The sequence below is a fragment of the Notamacropus eugenii genome, chromosome 2 (assembly GCF_028372415.1).
Source record: "Notamacropus eugenii isolate mMacEug1 chromosome 2, mMacEug1.pri_v2, whole genome shotgun sequence".
Classification (NCBI taxonomy): domain Eukaryota; kingdom Metazoa; phylum Chordata; class Mammalia; order Diprotodontia; family Macropodidae; genus Notamacropus; species Notamacropus eugenii.
Window position 1 is genome coordinate 206,187,128 of NC_092873.1, and position 17,506 is coordinate 206,204,633.

Genomic DNA, 17,506 nt, shown 5'->3' on the forward strand with positions numbered 1-17,506 from the left:
TGAGCAAGTCATTTCTTTTTGTCCTCCCTGAGCCTTAAACACAGAATCTGAAGATGAGATAATGTATGCAAAGCACTTTGCAAACCTGAAAGTGGAATGTAAATGAGTTCTTCTTCTTATTAGACTATGAGTTCTACATGACATAGAATCTGACTTTCCTAAACTCTGCTTCCCCTCCAGGATATAACACCTCACATATGATTAAGAAATATCAGTTGAATGAATCTATGTTCTAATAAATCATCTTTACTTTCCTCTTTACTTTCAGCAAATCTAATTTATTTCTGTGGGTAAAAATACTATTAGAATATTTATAAAAATTATCCATCCTTGTACATTTAGCATCAGTTGGAGTATCTGTTTAACAGTCAGCATTTACACAATGCTTAAAACTTGCAAAATGCTTTAGGTAGGTTACTTCACTTGAGCCTTATAATTACCTAGGGAGTGGAAGCTATTAGAACCCCCATTTAACAGATAAGGAAACTGAGGTTGGTAAGTATCTGAGGCAAGATTTAAACTCAGATCTTCTGGACTCTTGTTCAAACATTCTATCTATACATTTTGTTGTATAGCTCCCTCTGGTTACCTGTGTGTTATAAAAATCAGCCCTCCACCTTCTCCTAATGAGGGTTTCAACTTGGCACACACAAAATATAGGTTCATTGGATTTATCTAGAAGATAGATGAAACAAAAAAGGTAAAAAAAAATGAATGCTCTAATATTCTAGCAATAGATATAAGGCCTGACCTTTATAGTTCCTATTTCTGACATTTTAGGGAAGGCAGAAATGAGGCTAAATGTGTATGAGGATGAACAGTAGGCTGTATATTTTGACTTCCTTCCATGCTATTTTCCCCTGAAGAGTTTTACTGAGGTAGGCAGTAAGTTGGGATAAAATAACTGGAGAATCTTAATGAGATCCCCTACTCTCAAGGTCTTTGAAAGTCTGCTCTTTGGAGTCAAACTGTCATTTATGTTTCACTGTGTAAAAGCACACCAAGTAATGCCTTCCTCTCCTCCCACACCCAACCTCTTTCCCAGTGTTGCAGCAAATAGCAGCCTGTGGTCTTTTCAGAACTTTTCGAAAGGGTACTTTAATATTTGCAGGGTTTTTTTTCTTTTCTGAAGTATGAATAAAAGCAGTTTACTTTTATCATTTGACTGGGAGAAGAACTTTGGTCAGATCTAGTAATGATAAGTCCAGAATTTTTAGCATGAAATCTGGTCAGGAATTTGACCAAATTGATCATCAAAATAAGGTTTCACTGAAATTTTCAGAGCGTGTCATTTCAGATTATATGTTTAAATTCTTCATTATCTGGCATTTTATGGCATAGAAGACAGTTAATATCTTAATCACAGGGATTCTGAGGCAATACAAGTTCCCGAAATAACTTTTTATTAACAATTATCTTTTTAAAAGAATTTTTAATATAGCCAAATAGTTTAAATGCAGATGAAGCTTAGGGGGCTCGATAAATGCAATGCTAGACCTGGCATCAGGAAAAGTTGAGTTCAATTTCTGCTTCTGAGAATTAGTACTTATGTGACCCTTGACAAGTTACTTAACCTCTGCCTACCTTTTTTTTCTCATCTATTAAGTGGGGTTAATAATGGGACCTATCTCCCAGGGCTGTAAGGAGTGTAACATGAGAAAAAAATTGGAAAACATCATTATATAAAAGGTAGGCATTAATAGTAGTAGTAGTTGAAGACAAACATATTTTATTATGTTCTGATTTTTAGAAATCTGGTTATTCATATAAAGATAATATTGCTGAAAAAAAATATTTTATTCACTAGAAGATCTTATTCCCTAACAATGCAAGAGAAAAAGAGATAGAGGAGCAAGATTAGAGTATAGCCAAAAGGGACATAAAACTAATTTATGTATTGCGATTACTTCTTAGTTTTACTATATCATAGGATTTTAAGGTAGTAGGGTTCTAAGAAAAAACAAAAAAAACTATCTATTGCCATACTCTAATTTTATAGATGATAAATATATTTTATAGATGATAAATATAGATGATGAAATGGACCCAAAGGGATTGTTAGGTCACTTGGTTAAGCAGACAGCAAACCCTGAGGAAGAATCCAAGTCCCCATTTCCCACCCCCACCCCCCATTCTCTGCTCTCCTCCCTTTCCACCCCCAATCTAGAGCTCTTTAATGTGTTTCAACTACAGGATAAGAAAGCTAGACTCTTAATCTGGGAAATTTGTGTTCAGGTTCTTTCTCAGACTCTTAATGGCTGTGCTTCTCTGGTTAAGTTAATTAACCTTTTAGTATCTTAGGCAACTACTTTAATACTATAAATTGCAAAGAAGGTGTTGATCCACATTGATAGAGGAAGTTATTTAATGAGTGTTCTCTACTGATGGAGTTACAGGTGGGTGTGTGTATGTGTGTGTGGCGTGTGCATGTATATATGTGTATGTTAGGGACGTAAGTCTTGGTCACTACAACAATATTGACAACAACCTTTGCCCCTCCATCTACATTTTTTTTCTAGAGTTTTCTCGAAGTATAATTTGTATGCTTGGCTATAGTGGTAAAGGATGGTGGCAAGAAAAATTGGAAAAAGTGAATGGAAATAGAATGGATATGCATGTGAGTGTTTTTGTGAATGTGTGTTTATCTTTAGCCTCAAAAAGTCACCAGGTCTTCACAGCCATCTGAAGGAAACTTTTGCCAGCTGGATACAATCTGGGCAGGACTTCTTTCTTTTAGGACCTCAAAATGTATTAACTAATCCAGAAACATACTATTTCTGGCTATTTCATTGTTATTATATCCCACATATTCCTAAAAAGAGGGGAAATAGAAGTAACAGGAACAGGATTGGTAGCAGGCAGAAGGTATAAGATAGATCTCAATCTCGAGAGTAGGGGAGCAAAGCTGGAGCTCATGGCTCATACTGAGGAATTCTTGGTTCAAGCTAGGAATTGTGAAGGCCAGAAATGAAGAGCAGAGATGTATTATGTGGAGAAGCAAGACTCGACTTTACCTTTCATCGGTTCTGTGAGTGATGTAGATATAATTCCAATAGTAGGGGGTTAGCAGTCCAGTCACCTCCAGTTCTTTCCTGGTTTATCAGGGACCTCAAAACTATGTCAGCACTACAGTCTGGAGGACTATACAGGTCCCTGGGGAGATGGAGCTCACCAATTGGTCAATAAGCATTGATTAAGCACTTACTGCGTGCTAGTAGGGATACTAAGAAAGGCAAAAGTAGTCCTTTCCTCCAGGAGTTCATGTAGTGGTGGGGAAGATAAATTAGAAAATAATTAGGTTCATTCAAAGAGGTATGGGGTTCCTTAACAACGCTGAATTCTTATCCTGATTGGAGATAATCTTAACCCTATGGTAGGACTATGAGTTAGGAGCAACTGTACATGTCCATGTATAGAGGAATATGCTGCCTTCTAGAGAGAGTTTTCTAGGCTAGCTATGGGCTCAGGTATGGGTACTTTTTGTAACTGTGTGTATGGAATAAATAATAATTATAGTAAGCATTTATATAACACTAGGTTTGTAAAGATCTTTACATGTTAACTTGTTTGACCCTCAAAACAGCCTTGTGATGTAGGAGATATGATTCTCTCCATTTTTCAAACTCACTAAGGGTTCAAACTCACTCACAGTTAGTAAATGTCTGAAATAGGATTTGAGCTCTGGTCTTCCTGACACTAGTTTACACCCAGACTAGCTGTCTCCAAATGAAGAACACACACACACACACACACACACACACACACGCATACACATATACATATAATGCTTTTAAGGCTCGAAAAGCACTATACACGTCACTTTTTATGGGAATTTTTACATTTCTTTTGTATTATTTAAGACTTCGTGCAGTTTGGTTAATATTAAACTCATTGGATCAAATCCTATTCCATTTGATATGAAAAGTTACTTAGGAGCCTTAAACATTACTTAGATAAGAAGCCACAGGAAGAATCTCAACTGTTCCTGACTTCTTGGTGACATGTAAATTCTCCTCCTAATCAGTCTATTTATGAACCCTATAAATACAGTTTAATCTGTAGCTTGTCTTATTTTACCTATAGAGACTGTTTGATGAAGTTTCTTTCCTTGGGGGATGTGTGAGATTATGACTCTGGTTAATTAAGACTGTTCAACTTTTATGACATTCAAGGAAGTATGGGATGATAGACCTACCTAAAAGAAATGTAAGAAGATAGCAATATATAAAGAAATTTTTTCTCTGTCATTCTGATGTAATTTTTCTTGTAGGAAACCTTGCTAAATCTTAATCTCTGTAGCCTAAGCCTATGCCTGAGCACAATAATATAATCTATGTTTTTACCTCCATAATTTCTGCATTGTGATTAATATATATTTGTAAACAGTGACCCATCATGTGAACTAAGAGTTGATATGTTTAACCTATAGCATATCACTCAGTGTTCAATGTTCTATGCCTAGGTATTATTTAGCTGTAAAGTGTATACCCTTACGGAATAGTCAAAAGTGAGTCAAATTTAGATGTTACCTGGGGAAAGAATAGTTGGGGACTGGGGGAAGAGGAAACATGACATGAACTGAATAGTTTGATTATTTAGAAGCCTCAAAAATGAGGACTCAGCTTCATCCAGAGTTGCTCTAGGCCATAGGTTACATATGTATGTACTTGTAAGTGTGTGTATATGTGTAGACATATGTATGTACGTATATGCATGTGCATGTGCACCCACATTACAATAAAGGTATCAAATATGATGTAAAGTTACTACCTTCTTTTATAGTTGGGGTTTCTTTTATTTGATATTCAACTTGTTCTAGGAAGAAAATAAGAAGAAAGTATTTCCTAGTATTTTATTTTTTATGATTTAAAATTTTTCCCCCAATTACATGTAAAATCAGTTTTTAACCTTTTTTTAAAAAAAAATTTGAGTTCTAGATTCTCTCCTTTCCCTTCTCCTATCTCCCCCCTCATTGAGAAGATGAGCAATTTGATATAGGTTATACATGTGTAGTCACGTAAAACATACTTCCATTTAAGTCACATTGTGAAAAAAAGAAAACTGACCAAAGAGAAAAGAAAGAAAAAGAAAACTAGAAAAAAGTATGCTTTGGTTTGCATTCAGAGTCCATCAGTTCTTTCTCTGGAGATAACATTTTTCATCATAAGTCCTTTAGAATTGTCTTGGATCAGTTCTCACTTTTAAAATAAGCACTTCTTTTACGTTTATTGTATATACATTACTGGCAGTTCCTAATTTACAGATAGATTGCATTTTAAAATTTCATTTGTAAATCAGCTACTTTTCCTTAGTGTATTTTTTTCCTATAGGAATAATGTTTCCAATGGTGGTTAGCCCCCAAGGAATGGAAGCTCATAAAATCTAACCCACAGAGTGGCTCAATTATATTTTACTAGTAATCCTAGTTGGAGCTCTGGATTCTAGCAGCCAGAGTCAAAGATAATAGAGCAAAAGTTGAAAACACTTCCTGCCCCTTTCTTGGTTATTGACACTATTGGCCAGAGTGTCATGGGCTCATTTGGCAGCCTGGTGAAACCTATGGATCCCTCTTCAGAAAAATGATTGACTGTTTACATTCATAGTGGAAGCAGATGCTCAATTTCAGTTAGAGGTTACTGAAAAAAAATGAATTTTTTTTCATTCGTGTTCACAGACCACCCCTATATACGATCTCTTGGGACCATGAACCTCACCTTAAGAACCCTTAGACTAGAAACCAATGTAGACTAAATCATAATAACATGTGATAGTCCTTTGGTTTTTTTAGAAGTACTTCCAAGAGATGTTCAATAGAAGAAGTGTGTGATAAAATTTAAAGCAGTGATTATCACAAAGAGAAAGTATGGGGAAAGATATTTTAGGGAAGGCAGCCCTTTCTTACCTAGATCCCTGTACTTGGGGATCAGTTCCTCTAAGGTCTCCTACTTTTATATCTCTCCTTTTTTCCTGTTTCTTAGCCAACATATTCCCTAATAGCTCTTCAGAGTGATTCCCATGAGCAGAGCTGGTGGCAGTTATTTTTAGATATGAATCCTTTGCAAGTCAAGCGTTTGAAAAGAAAAGGCTGCCAGCATTGAAGAATTAACTTTAATTTCTTGTTATGTAAGCACACTTGTGTCATAGAGAAAGATCAGTCACCAAATGAACTGATTAAACTGTAACAATAATGCTACTGGAAAATTAGTGCATTTTAGTGCATGTGAAAGATATGCTTAACATTATGATTAATAGTGCATGTTTTGAAGAAATGATCTAAGTTCTCTCCCTTCCTTCCTTCCTTCCTTCCTTCCTTCCTTCCTTCCTTCCTTCCTTCCTTCCTTCCTTCCTTCCTTCCTTCCTTCCCTTCTTCCTTTCCTTCTCTCTCTCTCCTTCTCTCTCTCTTTCTTTCTTCCTTTTTCTTCCTGAGGGGAATGGAAGGTGAATGAAGGCCCTAAGATGAGATTCAAAGAAAGGGCACTTCTCACTCAATCTCCCTGCCTCCCGCATCCACCAAAAAAAATACCATGCACAATCAATGAATGAGAACTCACATAGTACTTCAAATCATTCATTTGCTATTAACAAATTAACTTGTCCTTCTGAAGCAAACTAGATATTTTTATTATAAATATTCATTTCTTATTTACCTTAATAATAAAAATCACTATGAAAAACACCTGATATTTTTTAGGGAATCAAAAGAACAGAATCTATGCCAACAGGAGTATTTTTTTTTTAAGGTTTATACTAAACTTCTTGGTAAGATAGAAATACAAATACCATTTTATTACACCATGGTGAGCCAAATATAGTAGAATATTAGCCTTCTAGAGCTGGAAGACCCTTTAGAAACCAGCTAATTCATTTCCTCTTTTTTACAAATGAGGAAATTGAGGCTCAGAGGAGAAAAAAATGTTTTGTTTATGGTTATATGGCTAACAAATGGCTTCCCTCTGGTTAGAAGTCAAGTCTCCTGAAATCAAGTTCTACAATCTGATCACTCTACAACAGCTCCACTTGGTTTGGGATCACTACTAATTTGGTCATTACTATCTCTCCAACCTGCCTGAAAACTGTGAAGCAGGGAGAAGGTTTAATAATTTGTATCTCCCTTAGTTCCATGACACAGTGCTGTATACTAACAAGGGATTGATATTTGATATTCTATTATTTAATACTTCCAGAATCATACAGAAAGAAATCACAATGGTGTGATAGAATTTAACCAATATAAATCATAAGATAAAAAGGAAAGGGCTAATAAGTTAAACACTAAAAAAAACCCCTCAGCCTTCAGTATTTGCCTTGCTGTGAAAACGTAAACATAATATCAATATCATGTGGAAGCATTCTGGAATATTGGAACGAGACAATAAACTTCAAGAGACCTGTCTTCTAGTTCCTGCTCTGACAGTACCTTCGTTAATGTAATCAAATCTCTTCCTTAACCTAGATTATCAGTTTCCTCATCTGTAAAACTATAGGGTTGGACTAGGGTGTTCCCTAAAGTTCTTTGCAGATAGAAATCAATGAAAAGATGGTAATAGGCCACATATACACAATCAAAACATGTTGATTCCCAACCAATTATGATCAGAATTTTGAAGTCATGAAATAAAAAAGTAGACAAAATATGAATATTTTACGAAGCAGAATTTTGGTAAAATTTTATTTGGGAACAAGCTCTTGTTTTTAATTTTGGATATTCCTCTTAATCATGGTGCTTAATAGGATTGAACTGGATTGGATTCACATCTAACTTTTAACATATTCTTAGTTAAGCCTGATTTCTTGTCAAAGAGAGGTTTATAAACTAATCCTTCTTTGTTCATTTATGTATTACTAATTGTGATACATGAATTTTCAAAATGGCTTATGTAGAAGAAAATAGAACTGTTAATTAAAATTAAGAGATCAGAAATCATGTAAAATTAAGGGTAATCTTATCAGGCCAAAGTGAAAAAGCAAAACAAATCAGTTTAGAGGTATTAAAACTAAAATAGATATGCAGAATACTTCATAGCTTTTAGCCTTATCAAGGTGCATACTTGCTGATTCGAGCTTGGCTATGGAGACTGAAGGAAAGTCAAGTAGTACATGGAAAAAATTTTTAAAAAGAAATGAAATATGTCAGTATTGAGTTGACATTTTTTAATTTTAGATTTTTCCCTTAACCTAACCAACTACACTCTCTGAAGGCTAGATCTTTTCATTATCATTATATTCATCAATCATAGTGCTTTCTGGGAAACTGACAGATAAGGTAAGAGTACATGCATAATTAAAAGACAATCTATAGATTCAGGATAGAAACACAATAAACCAGTTTCTCCCCAACATCGACACTACCACATTAGATGCTCAGGGAGGAACATTAACAACTACAGACATTAGGGTACAAATTAGCATGCCATTTAGCAGAACCATTGGCTGAGGCACTGGATAGAAAAGAGAACAATGATCTTGAGAGATTATGCTCAAATTACCTAATAACATTTTTCTTTCTTTTTCTCCTGAAATAACAATTTCCATGAATAATCATTTTATTCCTGCTGGCAGGTATCTTACTTCCTTCAAAGAAGCTACATTTAACTCTTGATCATCTGAATCAATGAGAACAATAAATGGATAAGACTCAATGCTTATCCTAATGTTTCCCTCTAAGGGAATCTGTAACAGAGTCTGTGTGTGGCTCTAGAAATATTAGGCAGAAAGGGGTTATGCCTCTACATTAGTTGTTTCATGGAGGAATTGAATAGCTAGTTTGCTTACAATCATTGAGGTTGGGTATAAGTTATCTAATCATCCTGGATCTACCAGTCCTAGGTAATCAGTTGGACTACTATTCCATTCATTCTCGCTCAGTGAAAAGAGCACTGGCCCAAGGTGTCAGAAGTCCCAGGTTCAAATCTCACTTCTGAGGATTAGTACATGTGTGACCCGGGAAAAATCACTTAATCTCACTGGACCTCTGTAAAATGAGGAATTTGGACCATGTGACCTCTTTTTTTGGCTGCAGGTCTATGATACTATGATTCTCAGGTGGCAATAAAAAATGAAGCACCCACCCCTTGAAATAAAAAAATATAGAATTATTTTACAGAAAATGTATATGCTCTACTAAATATTATTTAGGCTAGATCATTGTGCCATCACAAGCCTATGTTTAGTGCTCCCGTAAAAGGAATTTATTTCTGATCATTCTCTTAAAAAGGCAGATTATTCAGAATCTCACACTTTTGGGACTTGTATACTTTTAAGTTGAAAGAAGGATCAATCAACAAAGTAGATAAGGTTGTAAATGTAAATGTACTTCTTCCCATCATTTTATATATATATATATATTGCTTGTCCTTCATTCTCAAAGATGACCAAAATGACATCATCATGATAAAGTCAAGTTTCAGTGTGTCCAGCTGTGGCTGATCAGACCCATATGAGCTTGGAATGCTCTACCACAGATGGAGCATAGATAGTCCGTGTGAACATTTGGGGTGGATACTCTAAATTTGCACATCCTACCTTTCCTTTAAGCTGTTTCAATTTTGCTTTGCTCATAGAGCACAGCATCTTTTCTGATATGGGCATGCCATGCTGAGTGGTCCTGTGCCAGTGTCTCCCATGTCACATAATCAATTCCAAAGCTCTTGAGAGAGACCTTGGGAGTGTCCTTGTATTGCCTCTTCTGACTACTATGTAATTGCCTGCCCTGTGCAAGTTCTCAATAAAATAGCCTTTTTGGCAAGCACACATTTTGCATTCAAACAACATAACCAGCCCATTGGAGTTGTGCTCTCTGAAGCACAGTTAGAATGCTTGGCAGTTTAATTCAAGTAAGGACCTCAGTGGCTGGTACCTTACCCTGCCAGGTGATCTTTAGAATCTTCCTAAGACAGTTCAAATGGAAGCGATTCGGTTTCCTGGCATAACACTGGTAAACTGTCCAAATTTTCACAGGCATACAACAATGAAGTCAGCACAATGACTCTGTAGACCATCAGTTTGGTAGGCAGTCTAATACTTCTTCTCTCCCATACTTTTCTTGGAGCCTCTCAAACACTGAGATAGCTCTGCCAATGCGTGCATCAACCTCTTTATCAATGTGAACATCCCTGGCAAATACTCTACCCAAGTAAGTGAACTTATCCACAGCATTAAAAACTTCTCCATTTGTTGTAACTTATAGTTCCATGTATGGGTGGTGTGGTGGTGGTTGATAGAGCAACTGCGTTTTCTTGTTGTTAATTGTTGGGCCAGAATTAACATAGGCAGCAAAGAATTGATCCATGCTTTGTTGCATCTCAGCTTCAGAGGTTGCATTTCTGCAAACAGAAAATCATGCACCAACACTCCCTCCACTTTGGACCAAACCAAGTTGAGGGTAACCAAGGGGTCTCAAACTCATTGGTGAGTTAGCGGGGTGTCTACCCCAAGCATGTGAAGACTTCCCCTGGTGGAAAGGGTGGATGAAAACAATTTTTTCCAACTGCCACGAATGCAGCTGAAGCAGGCTATGTGGAGTGCTTAGCACTTGGTTAGACATTGAAGATGCCACAGTCATCCGCTGCACCCTGAACCATCTCCAGTAATCTTGATTCTGTCCTGCCATGGGACTATGATGACTCTTGAAGAGTGAGGCTGATGACTTCATGCAAGTCTACCTCATTTAAATCCAACTTACCCATGAATCAAAAGACATCACCCACACCATTTTACTATTAAACCTCTCTCAAAGTCTGGTGGCAACAGGCAAGTGATGAAGCAGCAGTTGTGGATACACTGGGAGCTATAATCACAACCCTGCACACAGGTGGCCCAGGTTATAGGGTAGTTTCTTGCTGGAAGCAGAAGTGGGATTTGGAAGCCCCCTGTGTGTCTGAGAAGCCTTTTAAGGGTCACACTGCTCACCTCCTGGTGTGAGGAAGGGAGCTAGAAAAAGTGCCCTAAAACTTGTCTGCTTACCCAACCCTGGCCTGATTACCGTGGCAGGCAGGTAATCCCCTTCTTCAGGGGGGAATGATTCCACTCACCATTGGCACATGGAATGTGTGTGCACACTTATAGATAACACAAAATCCAGTAGAACTGAAAGATGAACTACTCTTGTTGCAAGAGACTTCAACAGATATTGTATCCAAATAGCAGCCCTGAGTGAAACAAGGCTGGCAAATGAAGGCCAGCTCACTGAAGTCAGAGCTGGATACAAATTTTTCTGGAGCGGCCACGGTGAAAGGGACTGCAGTGAAGCTGGTGTAGGTTTTGCAATCAAAACTAATATAGTCAGCAAGGTGGTATGCCTGCTAAAAGGAGAGAATGACAGGCTCATGACAATGCGATTGCCACTTGAAAGAAAACATTGTGCCACCATCATCAGTGCCTATGTTCCTATCATCATGAACCCAGATGAGGTCAAAAAAAAAATTTGTGAAGACGTAGAGACCCTTATCATCAATGTGCTAAAAGAGAACAAGCTTATAGTTCTGGATGACTTGAATGCTAGAGTAGACTCAGACCACTAGACTTGGCAGGGAGTCCTAGGGAGGAAAGGGATTGGAAACAGCAACAGCAATGGTCATTTACTGCTGAAGACTTGTGCATCGCATGACCTTCTCATCACCAGTACTGTCTTCTGTCTACCTAAATTCAATAAAACTTCATGGATGCACCCTCACAGCAAACATTGACATCTAATAGACTATGTAAGGAGAAGAGGCAAAAGATGTGAGAGTGACAAAGGCAATGTGTGGTGCAGAGCGCTGGACTGATCATATACTTATCCTTTCCAAGCTAAATATTCACATTCATCAAAAGTGCTGCCCCCAAGGCAAAATGACTACCAGAAGAATTAATGTCAACAAGTTAGAGCTCTTCTCTGAGTGCTGTTGCTAACTTGGAGGGAAAGTTGAGCCAACACACAGTTGGCAACAGTGGAGCAGAAAAGGAGTGGGCAGCTTGCACAGATTTGGTGTACAGCACTGCATTTGCTCATCTGGGTCAGAACACTCACAAACACCAAGACTGGTTTGATGAAAATGATGGGGAAATTCAGAAGTTACTAAATGAAAAATGGGAACTCCACAGGATTTACCAGTAGAATAGTTCATCCACCTCTAAGAAGGCAGCATTTAATTCCATCTAAAGTGAAGGACAAGCAAAGATTGGAGAGATGCAGGATTCCTGGCTCAGTAAGAAGGCAGATGAAATTCAGTTATGTGATGATAGTAGCAATTCAAAAGGCTATGATTCCCTGAAGGTTATATATGGACCAAAATACTATGGTATATTACAACTACTCAGTGCTGATGGAGACCCATTGATACAGATATAGAGATATATCTATAGGCATTCTATGTATGTATATCCTAAACTATGTCCTGAAACTAGTTTAAGGAAACCAAATTTTTGAGAGGCCTCTAACATATACTGAGTGTTTGACTCTGGTAAATCATTTCACCTCTCTCTGACCCAGGAAACTCTCTGGTTCCATGAACTGGAGAGTACGTGCTGATCTGTATTGCTAGATGGCATTCCCTCACCAGGAGTTCCCTATTTCAATGAATATCATAGCTCTAGGAAAAAAAAAATCCTTTTAGGTTCTTAAATTTTAATCATGCACTTGATGTTAACTAGTTACTTTCTAATGATTTATCAGCTTCCTAGAAATATGTCAACATATTTTTTCAGTATTACCAATGGAGAAGATCTCTTCTCATAGCCAGTTTTGCATATATGCAACCCTATATTGAGAAACTATTCTTTTAAAGAAAATTTACAAATACATTTTTCTTTACCTGTTTTGTCAATTGTAACAGCTTTTATCTGCTTTTTCCTCTGTAGGAAGAAAGCATGTTGACAAATGTAGAACTCCTCAATGCATCAGCATAAGGAGCAAATAGAGTAATATATTTTCATAGATAATATTTTATTTTATTTACAAAATGAGAAAATCACCCCCTCTACACGCCCCATTTTTATATCATCACAGGATAAAACTCAGGGATTTTCTTGTAATAGAAGTAATAGCAAGTGTTCAAATTCATTGTGAACACATAAAAACAACTTTCCTCTAACCACCCAGAGACAAGAAACTTTTCTATTTTGGGAAAATATCCCCAAGTACTTTGAACTATTCATCAACCTACCAGAATAACCTCTAACTTTCCCATCCACTTTCTCCTCCACTTGTATTTACTATATGTACATCTGTACAGTTCTGCACTGATTGCATATGTGCTCTATTGTGATTTTGGATGGCTAGCTAGCCATCTTTTTCTAGTCCTGTCAGTGTTTTTTGAGCGTTGCCTACATGATTACTCTTGTTTGTTCATTTGAAAAATAAATGTTTGTGGATCTTCCCAAAGCTGGGGGTGTTGGAGGGAAGTGGTATATGTGAGTTGCTTCCTGTTAGTACACTTGCTTTGCTTTCCACAATAAGATTGCCTAACATTTTCACTGAGATTTGTCAGAAATAAACAAAGTAAAAGTTGCAATGATGCTAGGAAGAATTTAGCATTTCAAGCGTTTCTGCTGTGTCCACAGTTAGGTTTGCTGAATTCAGCTCTGTAAAAAGTCAACTCGGAAAGGTTAGAGAATAGGAAGGAATTAAATGTTAGAATGTTGGCAAAAGGGAAATTTTTGTATGTAGGTTGGACTAATTTGTCACCCTGTTCCCTTCTAACTTTCAAATTCTGAATTGACAAGATATGGAAACTTGTTCAGAGGCCTACCCTTCATTCATAACAACTGAATACTTCAGATCCTATTTCTGGATAAGGAGAACACTTTTCATGGAGTTCTATCACAAGAAATGGGTAGCTTAGAGCAGGAGATTCTGCCTTAATTGTCTCAGTGCTATTGGCTTGTACTGATACTCCTATATCCAAGTAGATTTGTGATCTCATCAGTTGGTTTTTCTGTCCCATAATGCCAATCACAAGCTATCTATTAAAAAAGAATATAAGAATGTTGGGGAACCCAAAGTCTAGTACAAGGAAACATGGAGCACACAACAAGACAGCAAAGCAAGGTTACTGGGGTCATTATACTATTTCTGCCTGCCCATCCATATAATTTTCTGTCTCCCTTCAGCAGTACCTTGTCTCCACTAATTTTTTAATTTATCATTTTTAAAAAAGTAGGAATCTCCACAATACTTGGGAGTTCTTCAAGTCCAGTCAAGAAAAAAAAAATTACACATACACACAGACATAGACACACACACAAGTAGAAAAGTCCGATTTCTTTGTTGTTTTCCTCTCTGGTGCCTAGGGAGATGCCTGCTTTAATGTGTTGCTCAAAAAAATGTTCAAGGTCACGTTGTATAGATCATAGATCATCCTGACTTGAAGAGAAATGCTTTCTAGGAACAGTGAAATAGTGATTAGCAAAAACTTTAAATACTATTTGGCTTATGTTGTAGAAGTTCATTCTGAATCACTAATCATTTGGTTATCTTACTCACTTTTTCTCATTTAAGCCTATTGGAACACATCCACCCTTCTCCAGGAGACATCAAAAATGAATGGAAGAAATAGTTACCTAAGCTCTCTGGTCATCTATAGCTTCCCACCTGAGCAGCCTGGGCTATTTCAACCCCTCTCAAAGGATGGATAATAAAGTCTATGATCCATATTTTTCAGTCTCAAACTATTCCCCCAGAATGTTTCAGTCACCTATGAGTCAGAACTTTCTAAAGCATGGTAGCAGATGTATGATAATCGGAACATATGTCTTTACAAAGGATGTCAAGCATGCTGTCAACATTGGCTTTCAAGGCCTCAATACAAAGTGATATTGAGAATACAAGGGCATTATAGTGAGTCAAATATAGCTAATATAATATAGCATATACTAGTGAAGTCTGTTGGTTGGCCTGAACACATTTCTATTCTACAAGAATCATCCAAAATCAACTCTGAATTATTTACAAAACTTCTGATATAATCAGGCTCTAAAGTACCTGGTTTAGCTTGGGAAACAGGCTTTTCCAGTTTCATAGTGTCTTGTTCTGAAAAAAAAAGATAATAAATTACTTTCAGATTTTATTTATAATGAACTTCTTATTATAATTCTTTACACATTTTCAAGTTAATTGACAGTCATCATGGAAATATTTTAGCAAAAGTTCCCAAGGACTGAAAGCATAAAAATATCCACTCTATCAAATATTGTAAAATATAAAAGTGATTAACTAAAACCATCAGAAGAATTAAAGAGATGGGGAAATATCTATCCCCAAATTTGAGTTTTCCAATCATCTCAGGTTGTACAATCTTACTCAATATTTTTCATTTGTTTTCCTTTTATATTATTGAACCTAGGGTGACATTAGGGACATTCCTGGAAATACTGGAGAACAGTAAAATTAAACCTGGACTTAATTCATGTCAAGGAACTTTAGAAGATGCCTCATTAAGTTCTGGAACTTATAGGATAAACATATTACTTTTGATAAAGATAAGTCTTTACATTCCTAATTGCCACATACATGAACACTGGACATGGAGGGAGGGGGGAAAGAAGAAAATAATGATGAATACAAAATTGCCTACATTTCCTATTAGAGGTAAGTGAACCTCTTTTTAGCTCCAGAATGGAAGGAAGTTGAGTCCTTTATTTACCCATTCATCCAAGAATCAAAAACCAAGTACCTGATTTTGTGGTTTTTTCTTCTTTTGTAGGCTTAGGTTCTAGGGGAAAAAATATAAATTGGAAAATGGAAAACTTTATTAACTATAAGAAAGCCTACCAGATTGTAACAACTGTCCTGCTTTGTCTATATTATTTTAACAAAAAAGTGTTAATATAGCAAAAACATAGTCATCTAAGATCCATGTCACTGACATAGACTTACTTAATAATCAAGAAAAGAACCATACCCTGCATTACTTTCTGTAATTTCCTAGTGTAGGTGAGATTTGGGCTGAACTTGAAGTCAGTAGAAGGCTGGGAAAGATATTGGGTAGAAAAGAAATGGGGATTTTGGTGGTGATGATCATTTTAACAGATGGTATTTGACACTGCATTAGGGGTGTGTGTGTGTGTGTGTGTGTGTGTGTGTGTGTGTGTGTGTGTGTGTGTGTGTGTGTGTAGGGATGTGTGCTGACGAAACAGCCAACATAAAAATTACTCTTCTTTCTAGGTTCAGCACAGGTTAAAGGGTTTGACAAATGCCTTACATCATTACCTGCAGCACTGAAACTACTTATTTTGCACAACTCTAAGGGACAGATTTGGGACCAGTGGCAGAAAGTCATGGGGAGGCCAAATCTGACTCAAGAATGGTTCTTGAACAGCTGTCTGAAAGTGGAATTGGTTGCTTCATGAAGAATTGAATCACTGGAAGCATAGTCTGGATCATCTCTTGAGGATATTGGAAAGAGGATTCATAAGTTACATCCATCTGGAACCTCACCAAAAGTACTTAAAGTTTTAAATATAGAAGTGATTGACTCACATATTGAGTGAGCATTTATGAAGCACTTTTTTCACACCACAGCCTCTATGATAGGTGCTGGGGATACAAAGACAAAAATGAAACAAGCTTGGATCTTAAGAAGCAGATACTCTGGAGCATGACTTGAATGAAGTGAAGCATATAAAGAGAATTTTTCATGCTAAAAGCACGAACCTCAGAATACAGATTTATTTCTTATAAAAGCTCATTTATTACTTGCAATAAGGTTTTGCCAAATCAAAACATTTACATACTTCCTTTAGATAACGATACATTTTTAATTGGAATACATACTGTGTATTTGAGTCTTGTCTGGAGCAGCTAAAACCAAATTGAAAAATGCATATTGGTATATTTCTGCTTCAGTATAACATAGCGTGATGACAAGAAGAAGATTCAAATGCTACAAAATTTAGGCTACAAAATAAGCTAATGTTTTATATCAAAATTTAGGTAGATGACATTCATTTATTTGTGATTAAAGCATAACTCAAGGCAAATAAATATTCAGATGGCAAGTAGGTAATTCACTGGCACAGGCACTTTATTGAAATATGTAACAAAAGGCAACTGCTTAAAGCCCCTAGCCTGTGGCCAGGTAAGCTGACACAGGAATTAAACAAATGAAGAAAAGTTTTTATTTACCCCCAGATTAGGGTTTTCCAACCAAATAAGGTTGCACAGCCCTCAGTTAATTTTTATTTATTTTCATTTGTATTCATATTTTTATTTTGTGTTTATTTGTTTTCTTTTTCTATTGCTAAGTCTTAGGTAGTTTTAAGGAAGGTCTTGGAAATGGTAAAACACAAAATCAAATCTGGCCTTACTTCATACGAAGGAACTGCAGGAGATGACTCGCTGAACTATGGAACCCACACAATGAATGTATTCAATGCTCTTAATATAGGTAAATACTTATCCCAATAAATCATTTTTTCATTTTTTAAATTTAATCTTCATTATTAGCATTTCCCCCATTACTTTCTTAAGTCCAGGCAATCAACAAAACAATAAATCATGCCCTATTTTGTAGCATTTGTTCATTTCCAA

The 17,506-nt window shown here is 36.5% G+C and overlaps 1 protein-coding gene across 15 annotated transcripts in view; it reads right to left on the reverse strand.

Annotated features, from left to right (window-relative positions):
• Positions 1-17,506, reverse strand: part of TRDN (triadin) — a 561,781-nt gene that overhangs the window by 59,176 nt on the left and 485,099 nt on the right. For 12 of the 15 annotated variants that reach the window (XM_072643207.1, XM_072643206.1, XM_072643205.1 and 9 more), the window contains 3 exons: positions 16,751-16,777; positions 15,651-15,689; positions 14,960-15,007 (listed from right to left, as the gene is read on the reverse strand). In XM_072643207.1, coding sequence (XP_072499308.1) covers positions 14,960-15,007; positions 15,651-15,689; positions 16,751-16,777 — 114 coding nt within the window. The remainder of the gene's footprint in view (positions 1-14,959; positions 15,008-15,650; positions 15,690-16,750; positions 16,778-17,506) is intronic. The other 3 variants (XM_072643208.1, XM_072643204.1, XM_072643197.1) reach the window with 2 other exon arrangements.